The 25,725-nt window shown below is 39.3% G+C and overlaps 1 protein-coding gene across 3 annotated transcripts in view; it reads right to left on the bottom strand.

Annotated features, from left to right (window-relative positions):
- UBE2D2 (ubiquitin conjugating enzyme E2 D2) overlaps positions 1-25,725 on the bottom strand; it is a 55,386-nt gene that overhangs the window by 14,209 nt on the left and 15,452 nt on the right. The window contains exons 2-3 of one of the 3 annotated variants that reach the window (XM_025445097.3): positions 7,400-7,538; positions 1,446-1,509 (exon numbers count right to left, since the gene is read on the bottom strand). In XM_025445097.3, coding sequence (XP_025300882.1) covers position 1,446 — 1 coding nt within the window. In that variant the 5' untranslated portion in view covers positions 1,447-1,509; positions 7,400-7,538. Of the gene's footprint in view, positions 1-17; positions 37-1,445; positions 1,510-7,399; positions 7,539-25,725 lie in introns of those variants that run through there. The other 2 variants (XM_025445098.3, XM_049101632.1) reach the window with 2 other exon arrangements.

The raw sequence follows: 25,725 nt of genomic DNA, 5'->3' as shown, positions 1-25,725 counted from the left end.
ATGCCTGGGTGACTCACTGGTTGGGCGTCTGTCTTCTGTTCAGGGCATGATCCTGGAGTTCCGGGATCAAGTCACACACATCCGGCTCCCTGCATGGAGCCTGCTTCTCCCTCTGTCTATGTCTTTGCCGCTCTCTGTCTCTCATGAATAAATAAATAAATAAATTCAATTTAGTTAAATACAGTGTGTTGTTAGTCAGGGGTAGAATTTAGGGATTATTCATCAGTTGCATATAGCACTCAGTGCTCATTACATCAAGTGCCCTCCTTAATGCCCATCATCCAATTACTACCCTTTCCCACCAACAACTCTGTATGTTTCCTATAGAGTTAAGAGTCTCTTATGGTTAGCCTCCCTGTTTGAATCTTATTTTTCCTTCTTTTTCCCCTTGCTTTATTCTTAAGTTTGGCTAACCAAAACCAACATTCTTAAGCACAATCAGGAAAAAATGTTAAACACAAGTATAACCTCTTATTTATTGTCTTAACGTATATACTTTTCTTACAAAATTGTTTCCAAGTATGTTTTTTTCCTATTTGCTAAATATTACACATTTTTTGTGTGAATTAGTTTTGTGTCATAAAGCACAGTCTAGTTCAAAAAATCCTTCTTTTATTTATTTATTTTTAAAAAAGATTTTATTTATTTATTCATGAGACATACACAGAGAGAGAGAGAGAGAGAGAGACAGACAGACACAGGCAGAGGGAGAAGCAGGCTCCATGCAGGGAACCTGATGTGGGACTCAATCCCAGGTCTCCAGGATCAGGCCCTGGGCTGATGGCGGCGCTAAACCGCTGAGCCACCCAGGCTGCCCCAAAAATCCTTCTTTTAAAAGAGGCTAGAAGATGGTATAAGGAGGAAAAACTGTTGAGACAAAGTGAAACAAAAACACATTATTATCCAACATGTGTGATAAGGCCTAGTAAATTATTTTATAGAGGATTAAGCAGATAAATTGGACATTAGAAATAAACTTACCTAAAAAAAAAAGAGAGAGAGAGAGAAGAAATAAACTACCTGTCTTCACAAACATGAACCAGTGGAAGGAAACACACACGCAAAAATCTCTCCCTATTATCCCCTATCATACTGAGTATTATTTTACTTAAAAGACAGTAGCTACTTGTAAGTAAAACCTCAAATATTTTACCCCAGTAAAATACCCAGAAGGGTTGAAGGATACTTAGGAAGGGGCTGGAAAAACTACACAGACAATATCTGGTAGAAAAGGTCCAAAAGGTTCTAAATGAATACTATAAATGGGATATATACAGAACTGTATCTTTCATGGAAAAGTAAGGGTAAACACTGCATTTTCCCTACAGCATAATTGTCTTTTCATGCAAAAAATAATCTTAAGAGAGAAATGTTCATCAGTCCTAGAGTTTCCCAGACGCAGATGGTTATGCAGTTTTACTCCATCATTCCTTTTAAATACTTACTATCATCTCCAACAGGACCTGCTGAACACTGAGCTGGGGGGTCCCGTGCCAGGTCATTCAATTCCTTAAGAAAACAGAAAGAAAGGAAATATATTCAACATAAATGTAACTTTTACCAATTAATAAAATTTTCACTCATATGAATATTGTCTAACCCATTAGTAAAGCTTTTTAAGGAACACTGTTTCAAAGTCAGAGAGGGAGAGATTTCTTCAAGTAAAACTTAAAAAAAAAAAAAAAAAAAAAGAGGAAAGAAAAATTTATTAAAAAAAAAAAAAATGTATTCCTGAACTGAAACCAAGAATCAGATGCTTAAATGACTGAGCCACCCAGGTGACCCAGTATTTTAGATTCTTTAATGCAAATGTATGTTTAAAAAGTGGATCATTTTTGCTTTGTTTAGAGTTTAGTAGATAACTATAAGGAAAATAAACATGTATTACATACTAAAGAGCTACAAACATGGTTTTAAAGTAAAAAGTTTATTAGTTTTCATATTAGTTTTCAAAAAAGTTGACTTTCAGGGGATCCCTGGGTGGCTCAGAGGTTTAGCACCTGCCTTTGGCCCAGGGCGTGATCCTGGAGTCCTGGGATCGAGTCCCACTTCGGGCTCCCTGCGTGGAGCCTGCTTCTCCCTCCTCCTGTGTCTCTGCCTCTCTCTCTCTCTCTCTCTGTCTCTCTTCCCCCCCATGTCTATCATAAATAAATAAATAGATAGATAGATAGATAGATCTTTAAAAAAAGAAGTTGACCTTCAAGGCCAATTTTTATTTTTTTAATTTTAATTTTTATTTTATTTTATTTTTTTATTTATGATAGTCACAGAGAGAGAGAGAGAGAGAGAGAGAGAGAGGCAGGCAGAGACACAGGCAGAGGGAGAAGCAGGCTCCATGCACCGGGAGCCCGACGTGGGATTCGATCCCGGGTCTCCAGGACCGCGCCCTGGGCCAAAGGCAGGCGCCAAACCGCTGCGCCACCCAGGGATCCCAATTTTTTTTAATTTTTTAAAAAGATTTTATTTATTTATTCATGACACACACACACACACACACACACACACACACACACACACAGGCAGAGACACAGGCAGAAGGAGAAGCAGGCTCCACACAGGGAACCTGACACGGGACTCGATCCCGGGTCTCCAGGATCACACCCCGGGCTGAAGGCAGCGCTAAACCACTCAGCCACCGGGGCTGCCCAAGGGCCAATTTTTATACCATTAAACTATTAGGTTAGTTGTGGAAGTCATCAATATTTGAAATATATGAGACCATCTGACAATATTTTGATATGTTTTCAGGTGATATGGACTATCAGGGTTCCAAAGGTAGTTGAAAAAAATTTAAAAAGGATAGATTGAAAAGGCTGGGGGGATCCCTGGGTGGCTCAGCGGCTTAGCGCCTGCCTTTGGCCTGGGGCATGATCCTGGAGTCCCGTGTTGGGCTCCTTGCATGGAGCCTGCTTCTCCCTCTGCCTGTGTCTCTGCCTCTCTCTGTCTCTCATAAATAAATAAATAAAATCTTAAAAATAAAAAAAGAAAGAAAAGGAAAGAATCCTACCAAAATTAAAAAAAAAAAAAAAAGGCTGGATATATTAAAAAGGCTGAAGTAGGGACACCTGGGTGGTTCAGTAGTTAAGCATCTGCCTTCGGCTCAGGCGTGATCATAAAGTTCCAGGATTGAATCCTACATCGGGCTCCCTGCATGGAGCCTGTGTCTCTCCCCTCTGCCTATGTCTCTGCCTCTCTGTGTCTCTCATGAATAAATAAAATCTTAAAAATAAAAAATAAAAAGGCTGAGGTAATAAAGTCCACCATAAAATTTTGTAATCAGAAACAGATCTACCTGTAATAATGCTCTACAACCAGATGCCAGCTTCTTAGTCACTTTAACATTAAGAGCCCACAAACTTGAGATTTGTTACTGGGTGGGAATTCCTGAAGAAACCATAAGGCAGCAAATCATATCCTATTCCTTTTCCTCTTGGCTTGGTATTGGAGATTTAAAACAAGGGTAGTTTTAGGGGGATCCCTGGGTGGCTCAGCGGTTTAGCGCCTGCCTTCCACCCACGGCGTGATCCTGGAGACCTGGAATCAAGTCCCATATTGGGTTCCCTACATGGAGCCTGCTTCTCCCTCTGCTTGTGTCTCTGCCTCTCTCTCTCTCTCTCTCATGAATACATAAATAAAATATTTGGGGGGAAAACAGGGCAGTTTCAGATTATGTTTTTAATTTAAAAAGTTTTTTTTAAGTAATAGCCACATCCAATGTGGGGCTCAATCTCACGAGCCTGAGATCAAGAGTAGTGTACTCTACCAACTAGCCAGCTAGGTACCTCAGATTATATCTTTAAATAGCAGTAAAATCTGGTATTTTAAAAGTACAATAAAAAGTATTCACAGCCCATGGGGTGCCTAGGTGGTTCAGTCAGTTAAGCATCTGGCCCTCAATTTTGGCTCAGGTCATGATCTCAGAGCTGTAAAATCGAGCCTCTGCATTGGGCTCTGTGCTGGGCATGGAGCCTGCTTAAGATTCTCCCTCTGCAAAAAAAAAAAAAAAAAAAAAAAAAAAAAATTCTCCCTCTGCTTCTCCCTGCCCCCCCCCTCTCTCTAAAAATAACAACAAAACACTATTCAAAGCCCAGAAATAAACTCATGCTTATATGGTTAATTAATCTATAACAAAGAAGGCAAGGACATACAATGAAGAAAAGACAGTCTCTTCAATAAATGGAAAACTTAAAAAAAAAAAAATAAATAAATAAATGGAAAACTTGGCAGCTACATGCAAAAGAATTAAACTGGATCCCTTTCTTTCTTTCTTTTTTTTTTTAACTGGATCCCTTTCTTACACTATACACAAAAAGAAACTCAACATGGATTAGAGACTTAAAAATATAAGATCTGAAACCATAAAACTCCTAAAAGAAAACAGAGGCAGTATATTCCTGGACATTTGTCATAGCAGTATTTTTTGGGATCTGTATCCTCAGGCAAGGACAACAAAAGCAAAAATAAACAATTGGGACTATATCAAACTAAAAAGTGAAGGAAACCATCAACAACAAAAAGGGCAACCTATTGAATAGAAGAAGATATCTGCAAATGACTGATCTGATATGGGGTTAACATCCAAAATATATAAAGAATTCATACAACTCAACACCAATCCCCTCACAGTGTGATTAAAAAATGGGCAGAGGACCTGAACAGATATTTTCCCAACGAAGATATATAAATGGCCAATAGGCACATGGTAAGATGCTCAACATCACTTATGATGGAAAAGCAAATCAAAACCACAATGAGCTATCACCTCGCATCTGTCAGAATGGCTACTATCAAAAACACAAGACAAATAAGTGCTAGTGAGGATGCAGAGAAAAGGGAATCCTTGTGCACTGCTGGTAGGAATATAAATTGATGCAGCCACTAAGAAAAATAGTATAGAGGTTCTTGAAAAATTAATAGAAATATATGATCTGATAAATTTGGATTAAAATAAAACAGCTATTAAAAGTTGTAACCACCTAGAGGGTAATCAAATAGTGAAAACCCAGTTAGACTGAATAAATATAGAAGTTACACACAATTTGATGTTTTTGTATTAGGATGAAACTGAAATTCAATCTTAAATTTTTTTTTAAAGATTTTATTCATTTATTCATGACAGAGAGAGAGAGAGAGGCAGAGACACAGGCAGAGGGAGAAGCAGGCTCCATGCAGGGAGCCTGACGTGGGACTTGATCCCGGGTCTCCAGGATCACACCCCAGGCTGAAGGGGGTACTAAACCGCTGGGCCACCGGGGCTGCCCTTCAATCTTAAATTTTAATAAAGGCACTGATCTAGACAGATCACTTACTTTTGGCAGAAGAAATAACCTATCAAGTAGTTTTTTTTTTTTTTTTTTTTTTTAAGATTTTTATTTTTACTTGAGAAAGAGCGAGCACATGCACAGGCAGGGACAGAGGTGGGGGGCAAAGGGAGAAGGAGAAGCAGGCTCCCCCCTGAGCAGGGAAGAACCTGACACGGGGCTCAATCCCAGGACACTGGGATCATGACCCAAGCCAAAGGTAGACATTTAACCAAGTGAGTCACCCAGGTACCGTGTATCAGGCAGTTTTTCGTTTAACATTTGGGTTTCTATCTTTAATTTCTTTGACTTTTTATTCTAAAAGAAACAATGTACAAATTCATCTTATATATAACACAGCAAAATTATACATTATTGGGAATGAGACTAGGGATAAGACAAAACCAAAACTCAAGGAATTTGTTTACTGAAAACCTTCTTTTCTGCAGAAAGAGCAATAGAAAAATGAAGCATGTTTAGAAATTTAGGAAAAAGTGGGAGGAGGAAACTTTGACAGTTCAGGTAGAAAATACACAATTTTTTTCTTTTTTTAAATTTTTAAGTAGGCTCCATGCCCAACTGGAGGCCTGAACTCATGATCCTGAGATTAAGAGTCGCTTGCTCCAGTGACTGCGCCAGCCACACACCCCAATAATACTTCATTTCCAAAAAGATTTTATATTCTAACTTTCCTTGAAATCTAAAAAATAGTAAAGAATTTCTTTATTTTAGAGAAGTGGGAAGAGGCAGGGGGAAAGGAAGATAGAGTCAGTCTAAGCAGACTCCACATAGAGCACAGAGCCCAAGCTGGGGCTCAACCCCATGACCTAAGCAGAAACCAAGAGTCAGTTAACTGACTGCTACCCAGGTACCCCCTGAAATCTAAAAAATATTAAAATGAAGGTCTTATTATAGGAGCAAACTACAGATTTTACTGGAGTACTCAATTTAAAAAATTATTTGATGCTATATACTCCCCTTATTTCTAGTTATATAACAGAACTAATATTTCTAAAGATCAAAGGTTATAAATAATTTTGATTCTCTGTTACTTTCCTATTTTTCATCTTAGTTCAAACAGCCCCATAACCTAATACCAGTTAATTTAATTATTTTAAGGTTTAATTCTCTATGATTTAAGATTTAACCGGGCAGCCCAGGTGGCTCGGTGGTTTGGCGCCACCTTCAGCCTAGGGGTGATCCTGGAGACCCAGAATCGAGTCCCAAGTCGGGCTCCTTGCATGGAGCCTGCTTCTCCCTTTTCCTGTATCTCTGCCTCTTTCTGTGTCTCTCATGAATAAATAAATAAAATCTTAAAAAAAAAAAGATTTAACCTATTTCTTTGACAGAGCACAAGCAGAGGGAGCTGCAGAGGGAGAGGGAGAAGCAAACTCCCCACTGAGCAGGGAGCTGGATGCTGGTCTCGATTCCAGGACCTTGGGATTATGACCTGAGCCGAAGGTAGATGCTTTACCAACAGAGCCACCCAAGTACCCCTGTATGCATTTTTAAAAAGACTTTTGTTATTTATTTATCTGAGAGACAGAGAAGAGAACTCATGCACACACGACCAGGAGGAGAAGGCAGAGGGAGAGAGAGAAGTAGATTCCCGGCTGAGCTGGGGATCTTGACATAGGACCCAATCCCAGGACCAAGAAATCATGATCTGAGCGGAAGGCAGACGCTTAACCATCTGAGCCATAAATCTTCTTTTATCCTAATTATCACCAGCAAAGATCTTTGATTTGTATAGCAGTATATTTAGAATTCTTAAAACTTGACTTTGGAGCCATTTTTCTAAGAAATTAACTGTAACCTTTCATTTTCCCATCTTGTTCCTTTCACCTTATGCCACAGAGTAAAGACCAAAATGGTGAAACAAATCTCTGTTCCATGCCATCTGTATTTTGCTTCATAAAAGTGTTAAGATTTGGGAAAAGGTTGCTTAAAAATAACTAACAGAAATATTAACTTTAACCAACTAAGTCTAACTTGATTACTTGCAAGTGAAAAGAAAATCTACATCTCCCTTCCAAGACCCCATCCCCTCAAAGAGTTATGAAGGTTCCTTTTTGCTCTAGTACTGTAAGCAGAAATACCTGAGGCTTTCAGAGGTTTTACTGTTCTGTTTTATTTAATAGTGATTCATTTTAAATCCTCTGGAAAATAGATATTCTTCAGGAATAATGTAAGGCACTGTTGTTATCCCTGCATATCTCTTCATTGGAAATCATATTCCTAAAACAAAAAAAAGATAGTAGTAGGAAATGTAGTTAAAAATCCATAGAAGGGGGCAGCCCCGGTGGTGCAGCGGTTTGGCGCTGCCTGCAACCCAGGGTGTGATCCTAGAGACTAAGGATCGAGTCCCACGTCAGGCTCCCTGCACGGAGCCTGCTTCTTCTCCCTCTGCCTGTTTCTCTGCCTGTCTCTCTCTCTGAATGAATAAATAAATCTTTAAAAAAAAAAAAAATCCATAGAATGGCATCTGGGTGGCTCACTTGGTTAAGCATCTTTGGCTCAGGTAGGCTCCTGGCTCAGGGGGGAATCTGCTTCTCCCTCCTCTCTGCCTCCCCCTGCTGCTCATGCTGTCTCAAACGAATAAATAAAATATATATTTTGGGGGGCAGCCCCGGTGGCGCAGCGGTTTGGCGCCGCCTGCAGCCTGGGCTGTGATCCTGGAGACCTGGGATCGAGTCCCACGTCAGGCTCCCAGCATGGAGCCCGCTTCTCCCTCTGCCTGTGTCTCTGCCTCTCTCTGTGTCTATGAATAAATAAATAAAATCTTTAAAAAATATATATTTTTAAAGGATAAGAGAAGGTTTAAGCACAGATTATGATTCAAAAAATTGTAATTTCAAAGTCAGAAGAGATCACCCAGACCAATTCCCAATTTTATAAGAAAACAAGACAGAGAGTATCTAACCCAAGAAAAATATATTAGTAATTAGGAGAGTAAGGAAGTGATGTTCTATAATACCATGCTTCTTTAGTTTGGATCTAAAATATTTGAAATGTGTAAGTTAAAATGTCTGAGAATTTCTGTGTTGCCCAGGAAATTAACCTGAAGCTCCTTTAAGATGATTGCAATGCAAAGAAAGAACACCTAGACCAGTTCTCAAAAATGAGGTCTTGGCACAGCAGGAGCATCACAAGAAACTTGGCTCCCCAACCAGACCTACTGAATCAGAAATTCTGGAATATATTCTATCATGTGTGTTTTAACAAGCCCCCCCTCCCCGCCACAAAATTATGATGCACACTAAATCTTGATTACCTTTATGTTTGATGAATTAAGCAAAGAGACAAAAGAGCAAGGCTAGAAAACTCAGTAACAACAAGATGGGAAGGAGGTAACGTGCAAAATGATAGCACAAAATGAAGAATCAAGAAAGGGATTTGAGACTTAGAAAGACAAGGTGTGTTCCATTTTTAAACACATTGAAGGGAAGCCGTCATCACTATAGTACTGCATTCTCCCTACCCAACTCTTGTCTTACCAGCAGAGTTCCAACAGAAATGTTAATTTAACTTTTAGTACCTACTTTTACGTCCAGCATAATGGTTGAAGCTAATTTTTAAAAAAATACTTTATTTATTTATTTGACAGAAAGAGAAAGAACACAAGCAGGGGAAGTGGCAGGCAGAGGGAAAGGGAGAAGCAGGCTCTGGCTGCCGGAGGAGCAGCAAGTTTGATATGGGACTCGATCCCAGGACCCTGGGATCATGACCTGAGCCAAAGGCAGACACTTAACTGAATAAGCCACCCAGGCACCCAGTTGAAACTAATATTTCAAAATAATTAGAAACAATTAACATGCATGTGTTCTTGTTCTCTCTCAAATCTTAAAAAAAAAAAAAAAAGTCATATGTGTACAGATTAAGCTAGCCAATCACCTTTAACGTTTTTTAAATTACACAGTTTTAAAGCTTTGGAGATATTATTGAGGCACCTGGGTGGCTCAGTCTGTTAAGCACACTTTTTTTTTTTTAATTTGTTTATTGGATAGACACTGAGCATGCTTGAGTTGGGGGAGGGGCAGAGGAAGAGAGAAGAGAGAGGAAGCAGACTCCCTGCTGGGCAGGAAGCCAGACATGGGGCTCCATCCCAGGGCCCCAGGATCATGACCTGAGGTGAAGGTAGACACTCAACTGACTGAGCCACCCAGGCACCCCAAGCACAAAACTCTTGATTTCAGTTCAGGGTCATGGGATGGAGCCCTGCACACTCTCTATTAAATAAATAAATCTGGGCAGCCCTGGTGGCTCAGCAGTTTAGCGCCGCCTACAGCCTAGGGCGTGATCCTGGAGACCCAGGAGTCCCACGTCGGGCTCCCTGTGTGGAGCCTGTTTCTCCCTCTGCCTGTCTCTGTGTGTGTGTCTCTCATGAATAAATAAATAAATAAAATCTAAAATAAATAAATAAATCTTAAAAAAATTGGGAGATATCAACTCATAGTTAGATGAGTTTAAAAGAGAAATATGTAATTTCTGACAATATCAAATTATAAAATCTCAAATTATCTGATCTGATAGACTTAATTCCCTTGGCACTGTAAAATGTTACTGATGCTGCCTTCTACTATAAAGACCATTTTTTAAAAGATTTTATTTATTTATTTATTTTATTTATTTATTTATTTTATGAGATACACAGATAGAGAGGCAGACACAGGCAGAGGGAGAAGCAGGTTCCCCACAGAGAGCCTGATGTGGAACTTGATCCCAGGACCCCAGAATCATGCCCTGAGCCGAAGGCAGATGCTCAACTACTGAGCCCTCATGTTCAATTTTTCATCTGTAACTATCAAAAGTTAACTTCCATATACCCTCACCTTTACTCCTTTTTTTAAAATAAAGATTTTATTTATTCATGAGAGACAGAGAGAGAGAGGCAAAGACACAGGCAGAGGGAGAAGCAGGCTCCCCGTGGGAAGCCCGATGTGGGACTCGATCCCGGATCCCGGGATCACGTCCCAAGCCAAAGACAGATGCTCAACCAATGAGCCACCCAGGGGTCCCCACTTTAATCCTTAATTATAAATTCTTTGAGTGAGAGACAAGATATATTCTTTACTCCATTTACCAGAGACTGGAATATAAGAGGCACTCAAATGCCTGAATGAATGGATGAATGCCTAACACTGTACAAGCAGAATCACCTGTAAATGGGAAGATAAACAAAAGCACATAAACTTCCTAGAGGAAGTCTATTTGGCTTAGTCACTGATAATGTCAGGAGATAGTCCACAGTGATACATATAAAATATATTAATTTAATTACTGAACTTGAATAGAAGAGGTTTGGGTGTTTTTTACAAGATTTTATTTATTTGAGAGAGAGGAAGAGCACACACGTGTGCACATGAAGGGAAACAGAGGGAGAGAGAGAAGTAGACTCCCCGCTGAGCAGGGAGTCAGGCACCAAGCTCTTTCCCAGGACCCTGAGACTGTGACCTGAGCTGACAATTAACCAACTGAGCCACTCAGGCATCCCTAGAACAGGGATTTTTGGGTGAGACTGGATGATACCAAAGAACAAGCAGTTTCTTTGAGCTCTTCAGCAGCAACTACTTAGAAATATTCTGTTATAATTGAATATTCTTTGTTCATTACTGAAGATCAAGAACTTTTCCTAGACTTTATTTTACCTCTATAAACTACCATTTACTCATTTCAAAACTTGGGGAAAAAAATTTCAACCAGTCCAAGATCCTAGAAACATTCTACTACATTGTCAGTCTATAGAAAGACTGATTTACCTGGACAAATTCATCATTTTGAACTCTCTGGGTTAGTGTTGGAGAACTTGTGAAACAGAAACTGACTATGCTTTGGGATTGCACTTGCATCCTAGTTCATATTCATCTGTGTGATTATTTAATACCACTCAACATTAAATGAAAAATAAGGATTTGGCCTCCAGCTCTCCACAATGCCTGGTCTATGGGAAGCGCCCACAAAGTGTCTGTTGAAGAATGGTTACAATTACACAGAGTAAGTGTAAGTAGCTGGAGAAAGACAACAGGATCTTTCTTTGTAAGATACTTTAAAAAAAAAAAAAAAGCACAACTGTTCTAGAAGACTACTTAGGTAATAGGTAGAGGAGACAAAAATATCAAGTAGGCACATATGGTACCAAAAGCAAAACAGGCAAACAGCTATTCCTTGTTAATAACTCCTAGAGCTGAGAAGCAGTGATAGCTAGGTTGTCAGGGCAGGTTAGACTCTATACGGGGTACCTATCAGGGTTTGAAATTCCCTCTCCTTTCAATTATTGAAGTAGTGGTCATGCTCTTCAATACTCTATCTCCAAAATGAGGGTGGCACATAGCCAGGTGGATGGTAAGAGTGTATGAGCTAGGGATCCCTGGGTGGCGCAGCGGTTAGCGCCTGCCTTTGGCCCGGGGCGCGATCCTGGAGACCCGGGATCGAATCCCACATCGGGCTCCAGGTGCATGGAGCCTGCTTCTCCCTCTGCCTATGTCTCTGCCTCTCTCTCTCTTTCTGTGTGACTATCATAAATAAATAAAAATTAAAAAAAAAAAAAAGAGTGTATGAGCTAGACAGCTGGTGGAACACCTATGCCAAAAGATTCCACCACTCACTAAGCTTCCAAGAAAATACTGAAATGTCAGGAAAAGCTCCTTTCCTAGCATTCAGGTAACCAGAATCTTGTACAACCCACTAGCTGATTCCACCTCAACTGACAACTATGTAGCAAACTAGAAACTTAAAGAACTTATTTTGTCTAAGGTCACCACCACACTCTTGCATAAAAATAATCATGTACCAAAGTCCCATGCTACAGAAAATAGGGAAATGAATTGATATTAATATAATTATCTTGGTGTATTTCTGTGCTAATTCCAGTTGCAGGACAATGGGAACTTCAAGAAGAGGTAAAAATGACATCTTATGTCCAATTATATCCTGTAAAACTATGTTCCACCCTCTAAAAAAACCTGCATGTATTATTTTTAATAAGTAGCATATGGTTAAGTTTTGGTTTTCTGATGTTTTGAAATATATATAAACTGTTAACTTAGAACAATAAATCCTTGAAATTTAAAAGTAACTCTTCTCAGGATGCCTGGGTGGCTCAGTGGTTGAGCTCCAGCCTTTGACTCGGGGCATGATCCCGGGGCCCGGGATTGAGTCTCACATCAGGCTCCTCTGGAGAGCCTGCTTCTCCCCCTGCCTGTGTTGTGTCTCTGCCTCTTTCTCTCTCTGTCCCCCATGAATAAATAAATAAAATCTTAAAAAATAAAAAAAAAGTAACACTTCTCATAGACTTTAATCTTCAATCCCAAAGCACAGTTTTTTCCCTTTCACAAGTTCTCCAATACTAATCCAGGGAGTTCAATGGTGAATTTGTCCAGTTAAATCAGTCTTTCTATAGACTGACATTCTCTGACATAAAATAGGTGACCAAAGAAAACTAAACTCTTATATTTTACTATGCTAGAAGACTGGCTACGCATTTGCAAAGCTATCTCATATAATCATCAAGGCACAGAAAATACAGTTCACTAAAAACAACAACAACAATAAATAATGCCCAAACCAAATCTCAAGCCTGGGATTGTATTTTAGAACAATGATTCAAAATATCAACAGAAAAAGATTTTTGTCTCTCTCTGGAATGGTCCAACCTTCAAAACTAGATACCAGACAGTATTAACAAAAGTGTGAATAGGTATATCTGAAGAAATGTCTTTTCAAAATTACATTTTATGTAAGCTTAAGAGATAGGAGATCTTTGTCTACACTGAAATCACTTGAGGTACCATCTAAATCAAGTATCTTCTTACACAGTAATAGAGGCATTTATTAGTGTCTTGGGGGAAGAAAAAAATGAATAGTTTGTTTTCCTATGATGAAATTCACACTCTAAAAGAATTTCTACTTCATCAGCAGCATGAGTTGGGAAAAGGCCAGACAAAATTCAAGTCTATAGTTAGGCTGGGGAAAGGTCTGGGTCCAATGAATATTACCTGTTTTAAAAACATTTTATACTTCCTGATATTAAGGACAAATCATTAAGTCTCATAGGCAGTTTTTGTTTTTTTTTTTTTTCATAGGCAGTTTTTAATATGGCAAATCTGACCAATTAACCTGCAGGGAATGTTTAACCTATATAATCATTACGGTGGTGCTACTTGAGGATTCTCAGAGCATTTTTGAGATTAAGAGGAGGTAGCAAGGAAAGCAGTAGTTCTTTGAGTGGACAACAGGAAAAGTATGAAAACATTATGAATTAAGTAAAAAGAAAAGAAAAAAGAAAAAGGACAGCCTAGTCAACTTTAACTTGTTGGTTTTTTTTCTTCAAAGTTTTTTTTTTTTTTTTTTTAAAGAGGAAAACTCTTTTTTTTTTTTTTTAAACTTTTATTTATTTATGATAGGCACACAGTGAGAGAGAGAGAGAGAGGCATAGACACAGGCAGAGGGAGAAGCAGGCTCCATGCACTGGGAGCCCGACATGGGATTCGATCCCGGATATCCAGGATCGCGCCCTGGGCCAAAGGCAGGCGCCAAACCGCTGCGCCACCCAGGGATCCCTCTTCAAAGTTTTTATTTAAATTCTAGTTAGGGTCACCTGGGTAGTTCAGGGGTTGCGCTTCTCCTTTTCTTTTTTTTTTTTTTTTTTTAAGATTTTATTTATTTATACATGAGAGAGAGAGAGAGAGAGAGGCAGAGACATAGGCAGAGGGAGAAGCAGGCTCCCCATAGGGAGCCCGAAGTGGGACTCAATCCTGGACCTCTGGAATCAAGCCCTGGGCCGAAGGCGGGCACTAAACCACTGAGCCACCCAAGGATCCCTGAGCTTCTACCTTTGGCTCAGGTTGTGATCCCAGAGTTCCACATCAGGTTCTCTGCAGGGAGCCTGCTTCTCCTTCTGCTATGTCTCTGCTTCTCTCTCTGTCTCTCATGAATAAATAAATAAAATCTAAAAAAAAAAATTCTAGTTAGTTAGGACATCCCTGTGGCTCAGTCAGTTGGGCCTGGGACTCCACTCTAGCTCAGGTCATAATCTTAGGGTCATTAAATCAAGTCCCTTGGGACCCCTGGGTGGCTCAGCGGTTGAGCATCTGCCTTTGGCTCAGGGCGTGATCCTGGTCCAAGGATCGAGTCCCACATAGGGCCTCCTGCAGGGAGCCTACTTCTCCCTCTGTCTATGTCTCTGTCTCTCTCTCTGTTTTTCATGAATAAATTAAATCAGAAAGAAAGAAAGAAAGAAAGAAAGAAAGAAAGAAAGAAAGAAAGAAAGAAAGAAAGAAAGAAAGAAAGAAAGAAGCCCCTTTTGGGCTTTGCACTCAGCAGGGAGTCGGCTGGAGATTCTCTCTCCCATTCCTTCCACTCTCTCTCTCTAAAATAAATAAATAAATATTTAAAAAATACTAGTTAATATACAGTATAATATTAATATCAGGTGCAGCCTCAAGTTTCTTTTTTTTTTTAATTTTTATTTATTTATGATAGTCACAGAGAGAGAGAGAGAGAGAGAGAGGCAGAGACATAGGCAGAGGGAGAAGCAGGCTCCATGCACCGGGAGCCTGATGTGGGATTCGATCCCGGGTCTCCAGGATCGCGCCCTGGGCCAAAGGCAGGCGCCAAACCGCTGCGCCACCCAGGGATCCCTCAAGTTTCTTAATATACACGTGATATCAAGAGCATGAGCTAAGTGAGAGTTTTGGTAGGAACAAATCTGGCAGTATGAAATTCCTTCTTCCTGTAACTCAAATTTTATCCAACAATTTCCAGAACAGACAGGCAATCAAGAAGAGAGCCACCTCCTTGATCTTTAGGCTTTTAAAGTCTTACAGAAAAAACTTAACACAAAGTGGAAAAAACACAAAAGAGCCCAGTAATTATTATTTTAATGCTACTAGAAACAGTTTGATTCCAGTACATCAATACTAGTTATCTCTTATCTTTTTAATGCCTTTTCTTAGTCTCCCAGCACTAGGTTACACAAAGAAACTTGGGGGAGGGGGGAGGATGGAGGAAATGGGAAGATGTTGGTTAGACTACTTCTCATTATAAGATGAACAAGATCTAATGTGCAGCAAGGTGATTATAGTTAGTAATACTGTATTACATACTTAAAATTTCCTAAGAGAGTATACGTTAAATTTTTTTTTAAAGATTTTATTTACTTATTCATGAGAGATACAGAGAGAGAGAGAAGCAGAGACACAGGCAGAGGGAGCAGGCTCCATGCAGGAAGCCCGACGCGGGATTCAATCTTGGGACTCCAGGATCATGCCCTGGGCCAAAGGCAGGTGCTAAACTGCTGAGCCACCCAGGGATCCCACATTAAATCTTTTTACCACAAAAAATAAATGGTAATTATATGACAATGTGAAGGTAGTTAGCCAACACTACTGCAGGAATCTTTTTAAATATGTAAGTGTTATCTAATTAATACTGTATACTTTAAACTTATACAATGTTTTTTTTAACTTATACAATGTTAATGTCAATTACATCTTGATAAAACTGGTAAAAAGAAAAAAAAAAGTGATCCTGAGGCAGAGGGACAAGCAGGCTCCATGCAGGGAGCCCAGTGTGGGACTTGATCTCGGGACTCCAGAACCACGCCCTGGGCTGAAGGCAGGTGCTTAACTGCTAAGTCACCCATGCATCTCAAAAAAGAAAATTCTACTAAATCTATAACACATGACCATATCCAAGAAGTAAATACATTATTAAGACAACATTTACTACAATTTCCCCTGCAGTAAATAATCTCCAGAGGTGGCTATCAACAACTTCTCCTTCCCTATTAAGAACATACTATTCCTCCTATCAACGAATCATCAGGGGGTGCCTAAGTGGCTCAGCTGGATAAGTGACCAACTCTTGATTTCTACTCAGGTCATGATCTCAGGGTTTTGAGATCCACCCCTGTGTCCAGTGCTATGCTCAGCAGAAAGTCTGCTGGAGATTCTCCCCTTCACTCTAAAAAGAAAGAAAAAAAGTGTCCGTTTCCCTTCCCCTAGAATGCAGGCTGGCCATACATCTTGGATGACCAAAAAAGTAGAGCAATTTATGACACTGTCAGTTTTACATCTAGTATTTAAGAGGCCTGACAGCTTTTCTTCTTTTGTTATGAGCCACTACATAGGAAGTCCAGGCCATCTTGCTGGAAAGACCCTTTGAGGGCTGGGGATGTATACTTCATTTTTTTAAAAAAGATTTATTTATTTATTTATTCATTCATGAGAGACACAGACTGAGAGAGAGAGGCAGAGACACAGGCAGAGGGAGAAGCAGGCTCCTCGCAGGGAGCCGATGTGGGACCTGATCCCGGATCCCGGGATCACAACCTGAGCCTAAGGCAGACGCTCAACCGCTAAGCCACCTAGGCATCCCCAGGGATGTACATTTCAAAAGCCAACAGTAAGTATCAAGTTCCCAGACAATGTGGGGGAAGCCTTGAACTTTCTAACTCTGGTGACAGCTGAATACAATCACAGAAATGATCCTAGCAGACAATACATGTAACAAAAACTGCCTGGTCAATCCACAGAATCCTGAGAAATAACAAGTTGTTCTTTTAAGGCATTACGCTTTGGAACTGTTTAACACACAGCAAAGCTAAGTGACAAATACCCCTATATAGTCTCTAAAGAGAAGAGGACTCTGACAAATGAAGAAGGCATGGTCAAGGCCTTTGAGACACTCCATCTGGGTAAAAGAGATGTATAAGCAGAGTATGTTAATAAAATATGGTAACTGCACTTATAAAAGTATTCAAAAATGCTACTCAAGCTCAGAGAAGCCCAGGCTGGATCATCACGAAGTTTTCTGGAAGAGAAATCTTTCAGCTGAGTTTTGAAGGAGAGTTAGCCACACAGGTAGGAAGGGAAAACTAATGAGAAACACGGGAGGTGAAAAAGCAGGGGGTTTGTGTTTGAGGAGTTGTGTGCATACATATGTGTGAATGTGTGAGCCAATGTTATAAGCATTTTGGTGTTATTAGAACAGAGAAGCCGGAGATGCAGCTGGTAGGGGTAAAGAGTGTAAGAAAAGCTTTGTCCATCATTCCAAGGAGCTCAGAGCTCTTGTATGAGATATAGAGCCACTAAAGAGGTTTTTAAGAAGGTTACTAACAAGGTCACAGTAAGGTGACTGCTTGCTTTGGCAGCATGTGGAAAAGGTCTTCACAGGGAACTAGACTGAAAATCAAAAGACTAGAAATGGGGACATTAGATTAGTCCAGGTGAAAGATGATGGCCTGAATTAGGGCAGTGAGAAAGGGATAAAGAGCAACAGAAACAAAAACTGGCAAGGCATGGTCACTAACTGGATATAGAGGACTCTGTCAGTCAAGCTCTAATCAGGAAAGTGGAATCCATGCCAGTGAGTTTCATAGAAGAAATTTAACACAGGGAACTATTTTTGAAGGTTTAGAAAAACGAAAGGGCTAATAGAAAATGGAGATCCTGAGATTAGGAAGAGCAGGACTACTACCATCCCTAAAACTGGAGAGACCAGAGAGGCAGGTCATGTCCCCAGAGCCCAGGAGCTGTGGCCGCCTAAAGGGAGCTGGACCATGAAAGACATGCAGTCAGCAACAAGAGGGAAGAAATGCCCTCTCCCTTGGTCTTGTTATCCCCACCGCCCTAGCCTGACTGGGAGCTGCTTGGCAAGGGAGCCTGAGAAAGGGAGCTTGCCTTTTGTAGGAAGAGCAAAGTAGAGGAAGGTAAGAAAATAGATCTGAACATAAATTGCAAATGAGCAAGGCATGAGGATAAAGGACAAAGAAGAGGTGGATTCCTCCTTGCTATCTTGTTTGGATTGAGGTGGGGTGGTAGGGTCAGAACCGGAGATTAGGAAACCAGGAAGATGGTGGAGGTGAGGGGGATGAGGGAGGGGAGACAGAGAAAGACACAAATAATCTAACTTTGGGGCACCTGGGTGGCTCAGAAGGTTAAGATTAAGTGTCCAAACTCCTGATTTTGGCTCAGATCATGATCTTGGGCTCATGAGATCAAGCCCTGCATTGGGCTCCATGCTCAGCAGGGAGTCTGCTTGTGATTCTTTTTCTTTCCCTCTCAAATAATAAATAAACCTTAAAAAGAAAGAGAGAGAAAGAGAGAGAGAGAAAATAGGACTCTGAATAATAGATCCTTCCAACAATTATTACCATAGTAGTTTCTCAGCAAAAATAATCACAAATTTCTAATTCAGCTAAATACTAAAACAAAACAAAAATAAAGAAATAACCCAACAACCCACAACTGCCTTGTTACCAAAACCTACTGCCTCAAAAGAAAAATTTTTAGGGCATGTCTGGGTGGCTCAGCGGTTGAGTGTCCGCCTTTGGCTCAGAGCATGATCCTGGAGTTCCAGCATCAAGTCCCACATCGGGCTCCCTACAGGGAGCCTGCTTCTCCCTCTGCCTATGTCTTCTCTCTGTGTCTCTCATGAGTAAATAAAATCTTAAAAAAAAAAAAAAAGAAGAAGAAGAATCTTTAGTATTTTAAAATATTGTTAAGGTTAGAAAGTTATGATTAAAGTAGTTTATTTCAAGTTATCCCACTCCCCTCCAGATCTGACATCCTAATATATTGTCCAGGGTCCCTTAAAACACCAAACAATAATCTTCATAGATATACTCATCTAAAACCTCAAATGAGGTAAATAATAGGCAAGGCATCTTAGCTAAATATAGAAGACAACCGCTTTTATGTTATATATTAGATCAATTAGAAGAAAATCACGAGATATTTTCAGAATACTGCAAATATCCAATACTTTTATCTGCTACATAAAAATAATTAGATATACAGGAGTTCTGTACTTTATGACTTTTGAAGTACCTGTTTCTTTTAAGTTACAATTCCTAGAAATATAGATTTTTGGTCTAGTAATACAGCATGTTTTTAGAAAAATATATAGTAAGAATCACTGACTGCATCTCAAAATTTCACATGAAATGACAGATTGAACATGCAACTTTCACTCTCTCCAAAATCCTACTAAAATAAGAGTCAACAGATTTTTTTTTTAAATGTTAATTCCAGGGTAGTTACCATACAGTGTTATATTCATTTCAGGTGTATAATATAGATTCAACAATTCCATACAGTCCTCAGTGCTCATAAAGAGAAGTATACTCATATTAAAAAAAAAAAAAAAGATAAGTATACTCTTAATCCCCTTCACCTATTTCACCCCTTCCCTGACCCATCATCCCTCTGGTCACAATCTATTTGTTCTCTACAGTTAAGAATTTTTTTTTTTTTTTTTTTTTTTTTAAGGCTTAAACCCACTAGTACAAAGAATGGGAGAAGAGGCAACAGCAACAAAATTTTGGGAAAGTAAAAGAGAAGAGTGATGAGTTTTAGTGACTTGGCAGTCCCAAGGTTGTAATTATAATCTACAAGAAAAACCCAAAGAATCAAATTTACAAAGGCTCAGAAGTTGATAGTACAAGCAACTCCTGGAAGTAGAGCTAAAAACAGGACTGTCTGCAAGTCTGTTTAAGAAGAGGAGGATACAATCAGCAATACCTAGAGAATATGGGACAGTATATAAAACAAGGGATCTATTGTATTCAACAAATAAATGTAAGAGAAAAGAGGGGATACCTAAAGATTTAAAAGACACCAACCAAATTTAATTAGTTGACTTTATCTATGTAATAATTCAAACAAATCAAATGTAAAAAATAATTAAAACCTCATTTGAAAAAAAATAAATAAATAAAACCTCATTTGAGGGTTGCTGGCTGGCTGGGTCAGTTAAGTATCTGACTTTAGCTTAGGTCATGATCCTGGGATCATATTCTGCACCAGGCTCCCCACTCAGTAAGGAGTCGGCTTTTCCCTCTCCTTCTCCCTCTGTCTTCCTCATGGCTCTTTCTGTCCCTCTCTTAAATATATAAAATCTTTAAGAAAACAAAATAAAAACAACTTCATTTGAAAAAGAAAAATTTTAAACTGGATACGTGATATCATGAAATTACTGTTCATATTTTAGATGTGATAACAACAGGAGTGTTTGGGGGACACCTGGGTGGGTCAGGGTTGAACATCTGTCTTTGGCTCATGGCGAGATTCCAGAGTCCAGGTCCCTGAGAGGAGCCTGCTTCTCCCTCTGCCTGTGTCTCTACCTCTCTGTGTGTGTCTCTCATGAATAAGGAAAGAAAATATTGAAAAAAAAAATAGGAACACTTGGTTGGCTGTCAGTGGAGAATAGGACTCTTGATCTCAGGGTTGTAAATTAGAGCCCCATGTTGAATGTAGAGAGAACCTAAAATCTTAAAAAAAGAGAAAAAGAGGTGATAACTGTATCATACACATGATTTTAAAAAGTTCTTATCTCAGGGTTTTTCAATCTGGAAATGTTGACATTTGGGGCTGGATAATTCTTTGTTGTTGGGAACTATCCTATGCACTGCAGAAGGTTTATCAGCTCCCTAGCCTCTCTACCTCCTAGATGCCAGTAGCCCCCAGTAGTCTCTCAGTTGTGACAACCAAAAATGTTTACAAACAATGCCAAATGTTACTTAGTGGGCAAAACTGCCCAGAGTTGAAAACCATTGCCTTATCTCTTAGTAATTAACCTGAATTATTTAGATATAATGATGGGATATTTAGGATTGGCTTCAAAATAATCAAGTGAAAAAAAAAATCAAGTGAAGATGGAAGACATATTGAGAAATAACATAAAATGATGGGTGATGGAGTACTTGGAAATTTGTCAGACATCTGTTTTGTCCATTTTTCTATAATGTGTTACATTCATAAAGTAAATCTTAAAAGAAAGTAAGTTAATTAGAAACTCTTGTATCGGGGATCCCTGAGTGGATCAGCAGTTTAGCGCCTGCCTTCTGCCCAGGGCATGATCCTAGAGTCCTGGGATCCAGTCCCACATCAGGCTCCCTGCATGGAGCCTGCTTCTTCCTTTGCCTGTGTCTCTGCCTCTTTCTTTGTGTGTCTCTCATGAATAAATAAATAAAATCTTTTAAAAAGGAAGGAAGGAAGGAAGGAAGGAAGGAAGGAAGGAAGGAAGGAAGGAAGGAAGGAAGGAAGGAAGGAAGGAAGGAAGGAAGGAAGGAAGGAAGGAAGCCTTGTATCTTATTAGTTGGGTGTCTAGGCACTTGGGTGGCCCAGCTGGTTGGGCAACTGCCTTTGTCTTGGCTCAATTATCCCAGGGTCCTGGGATTGAGCCCTGCATCAGGCTCCCTGTTTAGTGGGGAGCCTGCTTCTCCCTGCCTCTGTTGCTCCCCTTGCTTGTGTTCTCTCTCATTCACTTTCTCAAATAAATAAATCCTTAAAAAATAAGAAAAATTAAAACGTTGGAAAACAATTTGGCAATATCTTACAAAAATGAAAAGGCTCACAATCTCTAACCAGACAACTCTGCTGACTATAAAAAGAAACCTTCACCTATGAGCACCAAGAGACATGTATGGCACTGTTGATGCTTCAGTGTCTGTAGCAGCAAAAACTTGGAAACAATGTCTATCATAGCAGAATACATTTTTAAAAAATATAGTTGGTTTATCTGTATTCACTGAAAATGCACATCATTTAAAATATATACATTTCCTGGGATGCCTGGGTGGCTCAGTGGTTGAGTGTCTACCTTCACTCAGGAAGTGATCCCGGGTCTGGGGAACAAGTCCTGCATCTGGCTCCCTGCAGGGAGCCTGCTTCTCCCTCTGCCTATGTCTCTGCCTCTCTCTCTGTCTCTCATGAATAGAATAAATATCTTTAAAAAATAATAAAAGAATAAAAAATAAAATAAAATATATACATTTCCCTAACATCTAAGTAAACTTTGACAACTAAATACTGATTATGGTTTATGGATAAAAATATTAATAAAGATAAAACTTTAAAACTTAAAACTGGGCAGCGCAAGTGGCTCAGCAGTTTAGCACCGCCTTCAGCCCAGGGCCTGATCCTGGAGACCTGGATCGAGTCCCACATCCGGCTCCCTGCATGGAGCCTGCTTCTCCCTCTGCCTATGTCTCTGCCTCTCTCTCTCTCTCTGTGTCCCTCATGAATAAATAAATAAAATCTTAAATAAAAAAATTAGGGGCAGCCCAGGTGGCTCAGCGGTTTAGCGCCACCTTTGGCTCAGGTCATGATCCCGGAGTTCCGGGATCGAGTCCCACATCGGGCTCCCTGCATGGAGCCTGCTTCTCCCTCTGCCTTTGTCTGTGCCTCTCGCTCTCTCTGTCTCTCATGAATAAATTAATAAAATCTTTTTTAAAAATTTAAAAATAAAAATAAAATAAAACTATTAAAAGTGATGTCTAGATCATTTTCTTGACTCTGAACTCCTCTAGTGAATGCCTCTCCAACTCAAGCCACAAGCCAGACGTTTGTTCTCTGGAAAAGATAAAACAAGGACTCAGGACTGAGAGATTATATAAGGACAGTCAGGGGGATGGATAATGTACAGAAAACAGGAAGGCTAAGTGAACATTTACATACAAACTTTGTTCCCAGTGGTTCTGAGAAAACTGGAAGCCAGGCATGTACTGTCTAGGCAGGAGATTATAAAGATCCCTAGGAAAAAAGTCAGCAGAACAAGATAAAGAGCTTTACAATTTACTGATATTAATGGTTTATCCAGAGAAATAGCCCAATCAGCAAACTGTAAACTGATTCCACAGTTGAGAAACCTCACCCCTATAAGCTCAGAACTTTGCACCAGGTTTTTAGTATTCGACTCCTAATAAATATAAATGACAATGAAGAATTCAACCATTTGATCATTCATCTTCAATATGAAAGATAAGCACCAAAACAATGTATAGAAAAAAGCAAAGGAAAACAAGGACCATACAAGGAGAAAAAGCCAAAACAAAAGAAAAACTATCGTGAATATTCTAAAGGTAAGAGAAGCTATTGCTTCTATGAAACAAGAGCAAAATCCTTAAACATAATGAGAATGAGAAAGTCTTCTATGAAATAAAAAAACAAAGAAGGAAAAAGGAAAATATAAGAGGAGTAATCCAAATACTCCCCCAAATTGATCTACAGATTCCACGCAATCTCTATAAACATTCCAAATGTCTCCCCCTTCTTTTTATAGAAATGACAAAGTTATTCTCAAATTCATACAGTAATGCAGGGCACCCAAAGAATCAAAACCATCATGGAAAATAATAAATTTAGAAGGATTTAGATAATAAATTTAGATGGATCCTCACACTTAAGGATTTTACAACTTAATACAAAGCCACAGTATTCAATTCAAGACTGTATGATACCAGCATAAAAAGAGAAATATATATAGATCAATGGAACAGAAAGTTCGGAAATAAACCCATAGATTTATGACCAACTAGTTTTTTACAGTTGTCAGAAACAACTCACTTGGGGGAAAGAATATTTCCAACAAATAGCGCTATAACTGGATATTCATATGTGAAAGATGAACCTAGACCCCATTTCACAAAAATTAACTAAAAATGGACCACACGCCACAATCTCATACCTATCAGGAAGGTTACTAGAAAAAAAAATCCAAACAAAAAACAAAAACAGAAAGTAACAAGTGTTGGTTGGATTCATGTTGGTGAGAGTATAAGATGGTACAGTCACTGTGGAAAACAGTATGGCAGTTTCTCCAAAAATTAAAAATAGAATTACCATATGATCTAGCAATTCCAGTTCTAGGTATAAACCCTACATAACTGGAAGCAGAGTCTTGAAGAGACATTTGCATATCCATGTTCATAACAGCATTATTCAGAATAGTTAAAACATGTAAACAATCCAAGTGTCCATCACCTGACAAGTAGATAAGCAAAATGTGGAATTTTATTTAGCCTTAAAAGGAAGGATATTCTGACATGGATGAACTTCAATATTGCACTGAAGAGAAAGAAGTCACACAAAGAAAAATACTATCTGATTCCAATTATATGAGGAGCCTAGTAAAAAACCATAAAGACAAAAAGTGGAATGATGGTTGCCAGGGGCCACAGAGAACAAGGATAGGGAGTTACTGTTTAATGAGTATAGTTTCAGTTTTGAAAGGTGAAGAGTTCCAGAGATGGATGGTGGTAATGGTCGTACAACAATACAATGTACTTAATACCACTGAAATGTCTATTTGAGAATGGTTGTGGGGAGTGGGGCACCTGGTTGGGTCAGTGGGAAGAACACACAACTCTTGATCTTCAGGTCATGAGTTCGAGTCCCACACTAGGTGTTGAGATTACTTAAAAAAATCTTTTATTTATTTTTATTTATTTATTTATTTTATTTTTAAAATCTTTTTTAAAAAAGGGCTAAGGGGCACCTTGATGGCTCAGTTCGTTAAATGTCTGACTCCTGATTTTGGCTCAGGTCATTATCTCAGAGTTGTGAGACCAAGCCCCATGTCAGGCTCTGCGCTGGGCATGAAGCCTCTTGGGTTTCTCCCTCTCTGGGGGGGAGGAAAACGGCTAGGATGATAAGTTTTATATATGAATTTTATGATAAAAAAATTGAAAGACAGCAAAAATTTAAATGTAATAGCTATAACTATAAAACTCTTAAAGGAAACATAAATGCAAATCTCTGTATCCTTGGATACAATTTCCTGGCTATGATACTAAGAACACATGCAACAAAAGAAAAATTAGATAAACCGGACTTCCATCATTTAAAACTTCTGTACATCCATGAATAAAGTGAAAAGGCAACCCACAAAATGGGAGAAAAATCCTGCAAATCATTTAACTGATAATGGTTTAATATATAAAATAAACAAAGAATTCTTACAGGTCAACAATAAAGACAAGCCAATTTAAAAATGGATAAACAATGTGCTTTTCTCCAAAGAGAATATATATATGTCCAATGAGCATGTGAAAAAATGCTTAGTATTAGTAATTAAGAGAAATGCAAATCATAACCACAATGATATATCACCTGACACCTATCAGGAAAGCTATAATCAAAATAATAAAGTAACAGGTGCCTGGGTGGCTCAGTCAGTTAAGTGTCTGCCTTCAGATCAGGTCATAATCCCAGGGTCATGGGATCAAGTCCCATCCATATCAGGCTCCCTACTCTGTGTGTGGGGGGGCTTGCTTCTCCCTCTCCCTCTGCCTGCCACTCCCCCAACTTGTGTTCTTTCTGTCCAATAGATTAATATAACCTTAAATAATAATAATAAAGTAACAAGTGGGGGATCCTGGGTGGCTCAGTGCTTTAGCACCTGCCTTCGGCCCAGGATGTGATCCCGGGGTCTGGGGATCAAGTCCCACATAAGGCTCCCTGCGTGGAGCCTGCTTCTCCCTCTGCCCCCCCGCCCCCCTCATGAATAAATAAATAAAATCTTAAAAAATGAATAAAGTAACAAGTGTTGATGATGATGTATAGAAACTAGAACCTTCATACATTGATGATGGGAATGTAAAATAGTACAGTTTGGTTTAGAAAACAGCCTGGTGATTCCTCAA

The sequence above is a fragment of the Canis lupus genome, chromosome 2, assembly GCF_003254725.2.
Source record: "Canis lupus dingo isolate Sandy chromosome 2, ASM325472v2, whole genome shotgun sequence".
In the NCBI taxonomy this organism is placed as follows: Eukaryota; Metazoa; Chordata; class Mammalia; order Carnivora; family Canidae; genus Canis; species Canis lupus.
Note: the sequence above shows the minus strand (reverse complement) of the source record. Positions and strands in the feature narration are given on the sequence as shown.